Source organism: Falco punctatus, assembly GCF_963210335.1.
Source record: "Falco punctatus genome assembly, chromosome: 3".
NCBI lineage: Eukaryota > Metazoa > Chordata > Aves > Falconiformes > Falconidae > Falco > Falco punctatus.
The window spans coordinates 13,453,625-13,459,842 of NC_137582.1; the positions used below are offsets into that span (position 1 = coordinate 13,453,625).

The 6,218-nt window shown below is 60.1% G+C and overlaps 1 protein-coding gene across 1 annotated transcript; it reads left to right on the plus strand.

The window, feature by feature from the left end:
- Nucleotides 1-2,733: 2,733 nt before the first annotated feature.
- On the plus strand, nt 2,734-3,042 carry LOC308060248 (feather keratin-like; the record flags this gene model as incomplete). The annotated part of the gene is made up of 1 exon (XM_080378715.1): nt 2,734-3,042. One exon carries the CDS (start codon nt 2,734-2,736, stop codon nt 3,040-3,042), a length of 309 nt encoding a protein of 102 aa, XP_080234841.1.
- Between the last annotated feature and the right edge of the window lie 3,176 nt (nt 3,043-6,218).

Sequence of the window (6,218 nt, forward strand, 5' to 3'; positions counted from 1 at the left end):
ATACCGCCAAGTCCTTCTCCGCAGGGCTGCTCTCAATGCACTCGCCGCCCGGCCTGCAGCCATCTTTGGGATTGCCCCTGGCACTTGGCCTTGTGGCACTCCACGAGCTTTGCACGGGCCCACCTCCCAAGCCTGCCACGGTCCCTCTGGATGGCATCCCTTCCCTCTAAAGCATCAACCGCAACACTCAGCTTGGCGTCATCCGCAAACTTGCCGAGGCTGCACACTCCAGCCCACTGTCCGTGGCCCTAACAAAGATGTTAAATCATACTGGCCCCAGCACGGACCCCTGAGGGACACCACTCATCACTGGGCTCCACTCGGACATCGAGCCTTTCATTGCAACTCATTGAGAGCACCCATCCAGCCAATCACACCCCGAGCGGTCCACCCACCAAGTCCGCATCTCTCCATTTTAGAGACAAGGATGTTGCGCGGGACAGTATCAAATGCTCTGCACAAGTCCAGGGACGTGACGCCAGTCGCTCTTCCCTTACCCACCAATGCCTTAATCCTGTCATAGAAGGCCACCCCATTTGTCAGGCACGCTTTGCCCTCTGTGAAGCCATGTTGGCCGTCAGCAGTCACGCCTCCCTTTTCCAGGTGCCTTGGCATACTTTCCAGGAGGATCTGCTCCACGATCCCGCCAGGCACGGAGGTGACGCTGACCGACCTGTCGTTAACCTGGGTCTTCCTCTTGACCTTTCTGAAAAGGAGGGTTACCACCTGCCAACTTGCTGTGGGGACGCTCCATCCCACTGCCCGGATCATAGACGAGGATGCTGAACACGGCTGCCCCCACAGCCTGTGAGCGCGCAAGGGGAGACAGCGTCAAAGGCTCTTCTACAAAGCTGAAGTGAACACCAGCCACGTCTCTCTCCTTGTCCACAAAGCTAGCCACTCCAACACAGAAGACAGGGAGGTCAGTCAAGCACGATTCCCTCTTGGTAAATCCATGCTGACGGCTCCTCATCACTTTCTTGTCCTTCAGCAGCTTGGCAACGCTTCCGCGGAGGATTTTCTCCATCACCTCCCCTGGCAACAAGGACAGGCTCACCAGCCTCTGCTCTCCCGCATCTTCCTTCCCGCCCTTCTGCAAGACAGGAGGCCTAAGAGCAATCTTCTAGACACCCGCAACTGCCCCCAGGAGCTATGACCTTTAAAAGATAATCGAGAGTGGCCTCCCAAGGACATCAGCCAGCTCCCCCAGCATTCGTGGCTCTGACTCATCAGGACCCAGGGACTTCCGTACATCCAGTCCCAAGGCACACCTTCCCACTCCCTTCCTCTTCCTCAGCAACAACAACGGCTCGCCCCACACACAGCCTGCAAAACGCTCATCCCGGCTCAACTGGGGCAGGCCTTGCCATCCATCGACCCTTCGGCATGCATCCACCACCACCAGGGCCTCGCTCTGCTGCGCCGTGCAGCGTGCTTACGTCCAACTCCCCTCGGCAATCTCCAAATTCTCTTTCTGCCCGTCTCACACTGTGCAGAGAAATGGCCTCCCCTCCTCGGCATTCACCCCAAGTAAAGAGCCCAAAGGCCCTGGCTCACCAGCCTCCCCCGCCTGCCGCTCCCACTCCACCTCTGCCTCTCGCCACACTCACGGGCTCTCCAGAAATTCACCTGCCTTGGTGAGCTGGCCCACATCAAGCACTGTGGCACGCCAGACACCGGGCTGCAAACGTGCCACCACAGCTAAGGGGTTCGCTACGGAACGGGCAGCACCAGCACTGGCGGAGCCAGGCAGGGCTCCCCACGTCACAGGACCGGCGAGCTCTCAGCCAGGGCTGCCGGGATGACGGCCTGCTCTCCCAAAAAGGCCTCCTCTGCCTCTGCCCGCACCGACACCCCGAGGGACGGACCCCAGGGGGCACAAGCCCAGACACGCAGACCCCTTTCTCCCAGCTACAACCTTACAAGCAAGGCAGGCACCAAGGCACGCACAGAGCACGCTCAGTGGCAAAGGCCAGGCCTCAAGGCAGGCTTAGCAAGCTGGCAGCAAGGCAGGCACGGAGCAAATGCCACTGAGGGGGCTGCCGCTCCTGCCCGCAACAGCAGAAAGCCCAGACCAACCTTCCGGGGCTGCGAGGAAAAGGAGCCCCTCCTTCCCAGCGCACCCACAAAACACACCACACGAGTGCCACAGCATGACCTCACTGACGACACCCCACCCCTCCTAGGCTTCGGTCACATGTTCTGCATGCCCTGACACGCGCCATCAACACCAAGCCTTTGGCCTCTAATATCTGTACCTCAAAGCTGCCGCCAGGCCCAAGTGGACATGTCCTCAAGTGGAGGACACTGCATTGCAGAACTGCGGGGGAAAAACGCACCCCACCTCATTACTCACCAGGCTGTGGCACGCAACAGCTTCTTGCTGCAAAACACCGCGTTGTGCAAAGGCTGTCCCGCCCCTCAGGGTCCAGCATAAAAGACGGCCCAGAGCCTCTCTCCATCACACGCTTCTCCTGACGCCTTCTCCCCCGCAGTCAACAAGGTGAGCCTGAAGCCCCTTCCCCTCCTTCTCCTGCCTCACACGCCCCGTCTCTTCCAGCACGCGCTGACACCAGACTCAGCAGCCCCCACGACTCAACACCACCACGCTCCCCGCAGCCCCACACCGCGCCTCCACACTCCCTTGCCCTCCTGTAACGACACCCCTCGCGCCCCCCACCACCCTCCGCTTCCTCAACACCCTCTCTTACAGGGACACTCCACACCGCAGACATGGCCTGCAACAACTTCTGCAGCCCCTGCGGACCCACCCCGCTGGCTAACAGCTGCAACGAGCCCTGCGTCAGGCAGTGCGAGGACTCCCGCGTCGTCATCCAGCCTTCCACCGTGCTGGTCACCCTGCCGGGACCCATCCTCACCTCCTTCCCCCAGAGCACCGCCGTCGGATCCTCCTCATCAGCTGCTGTGGGCAACATCCTCAGCTCCCAGGGAGTGCCCGTCTCCTCCGGCGGCTTTGGCTACGGTTACGGCCTCGGAGGCCTGGGCTGCTATGGTGCCAGAAGAGCCTGCCTGCCCTGCTAAGGGCCCTCCACACCACACACACCCTGCAAGCCACGGCATGGACTGAGGACGCACCTCCCGCCTGCTGCTGGCACGGGGACCTGCCACCCGCACCTCCTCCTCTCAAGGCACCAAGCAAAGTAGCACGGAAGGGGCCAGCCCCGGCTGCCACGATACGTGGCCCACCTACCTCCTCCTCTTCTCCCACTGTCTTCTTTGCATCGCCCCTACTGATACGTCCGCTACTCTCCGCTGCAAACGCCTGCTCACAAGCCAAAGACCACCGGGGCACCTCCCCCGCGCTGCTCCCACCGCAGCAAAGGAAGACCTCGGTGCTCTGGTAAAATCTTCTGCAAGCAAAGGACCCGGGCTGACGGTCGCCCTACTTGTACCTCAGAACGCTTCCCTTCCACTGTGTGCTCCTGCCTTTTCACTCTTTTGCCTCAATAAAATCTCCTGTATCCCAGCACCACACGCCTCCATCTCCTTTCTTCTCCCAAGGCTCTTCCACTCTAAAACGGCACAAGGCCAGGCCTCAACAGGCCGGCGGGGTTGGGGGGAAAAGGGCACTCAGCCTCTCCGAGGACACAGGCCACCAGCGACAACACACACTCGCACCTGCAGGCATACACAGCATGACACAAGCCCAGCACTGGCTCAGAAAAAGCCTCCGATACGACAACGCTCCCTGCGCACACCTCCGACCGAGGCTCCCCGTGCCAACACACGCTTGACTAACTCTCTTCCGCACCCTCCCCAGCAAAAAAGGATCACAGAATCATTTAGAGATGGGCAGGAATCTCTGCAGAGCATGTCCTTCCACCCCAGTGCTCAAGCAGGGCCAGCTAGAGCAGATTGTCTGGGACCACAGCCACTCGCGTCTTCAGTACCTCCGAGAATGGAGCCGCCACCACCTCTTCCACTCTTTGACCACCCTCACACTGGAAAAGCCCTGCCGCCTTTGCCCGGGCAATTCCAGATGCTTTCACTTCTGAACATGGCCTCTTGTCCTACCACTGATCGCAAGCCTCTGGGCACAGCCCTTCAGCTGCTTTGCAGGCCACCGCACCGGCCGCTTACGCAACCCGCACTTTCTCAGCTCGTCTAGGAGCACGTACCAGGAGACAGCGACAAAGGCTTCCTTCAAGTACGCCTCAGCAACAGCCACTGCTCTCCCCTCGCCCAACGCCCACTCGCCTCAACGCGGAAGACACGCAGCTCCCTCAAGCATGATTTGCCCTCCCAAAATCCACATCAAACACCCCCCAACACCTTCCGTCCGTCCTGGCCTTGGCAGTGATTTCCAGCAGCATTGCTTCCATCACCTGCCCCGGGAACAGGCTCGGGCTCACCGGCCTCTGCTTTCCCAGAGCCTCCCGCACCATCTTCTGCGGGACACGAGGGGTACCAGCTCCCTTCCACTCTTCAGGAGCTGCCCCCAGGCACTATGACCTTTCCAGGAAAATGGACAGCGGCCTTCACAAGGAGGCCTCCGCAATGCCAGATGCCTCGGCATTCCTGGGAGCAACACGACAGGCCCCGTGCACTTACAAACACCCACTCCCACATCGCTCCTGCCTACCCCCCTTCGTCTTCCTCAGCAACAACCACAGATCACCTGACAAACAGCCTGAAAAACACTCACCTTGCCTCAGCGGGGGCAGGCCTTGCCACTCATCAACCCTTCCGCACGCACCACCACCACCACCACAGCCTCGGCTCTGCAGCCCCGTGCCGCATGCTCAAACCCAGCTCCCCTCGGCAATCGCCAAATTCCCTTTCACCCTGTCAAGCTCTGCGCAGAGAACTGGCCTCACCCCTCGACACTCGCCCCAAGCACAGACCCCAACAAAGGCCCAGGAGTGCCAGCCTCCCCTGCCTGCCTCTCCCAGCCCTGCTCCGCCTTTCAGCACACATACGGGCTCTCCAGAAACTCACCTGCCCTCGCACACTGCCTCATACACAATCATAAGAGTCACTTCCGTTGCAAAAGACCCTTAACGTTATCGAGTCCAACCGTTAACCTAATACTGCCAAGGCCACCACTAATCCATGTCCCTAAGCGCCACGCCTACGTGTCTTTTAAACACCTCCCACAATGGTGACTCAACCACTGCCCTGGGCAGCCTCTTCCAGTGCTTGATAACCCTCTCGGTGAAGAGATTTCTCATCATAGCCAAACTAAACTTTGCCTGGCGCAACATGAGGCCCTTTCCTCTTGCCCTAGCACTTGTTGCTAGGGATGAGAGACTGACAACCTCCTCGTCACAACCTCCTCTCAGGTACTTGGAGACACCGATAGGGCCTCCCCTCAGCCGCCGCCTTCTGAAAACGCAGTAGCCCCGCTTCCCTCAACCGCTACTTCTAAGGCTTCTTCTCTCGATCCTTCACCGCATTCGCTGCTCTCCTTTGGATGCGTCACACCACAGCCCAAGCCCCACCTAAGGGCTCCACGATGGAGGGGCCAACACAAGCACTGGCGGAGCCAGGCAGGGCACCTCTCGTCACAGGACCGGCGAGCTCTCAGCCAGGGCTGCCAGGAAAATGGCCTGCCCTCCTCTGCCTGCCCGCACTGACACCCCCAGGGACGGATCCCAGGGGGCACAAGCCCAGACACGCAGGCCCCTTTCTCCCAGCTACAACCTTACAAGCAAGGCAGGCAACAAGGCACACACAGAGCACGCTCAGTGGGAAAGGCCAGGCCTACAGTCAGGCTTTGCAAGCTGGCAGCAAGGCAGGCAGGGACCAAATGCCATGGAAGGGGCCGACACTCATGCCCGGCACACCTCCAAAGCCCACAACAGCCTTCCAGGCCCATGAACAAGTGGGGGCCCCTCTTCGCAACGCACCCGCAAACCACACCACACGAGTGCCACGGGATGACCTCACTGACAACACCCCACCTCTCCTATGCTTTGGCCACGTCTGCCAAATGCCCTGACACGCACCTTCCATGCAAATCCTCCCAGATACCTGCTCTCACTTCAAAGCTGACGCCAGGGACAGACGGACACATCCTCAAGAGGAGGACATGAGAAGGGAGCGTTGTGGGAAGGGACACACCCCCCACCTCATTACCTGCCAAGCTCTGGCACGCAACAGCTGCTTGCTGCAAAATGCCGTCACGCGCAAAGCCTGTCCCGCCCCCTCAGACCAGCATAAAAGACGGCCCAGAGCCTCTCTCCATCACACGCTTC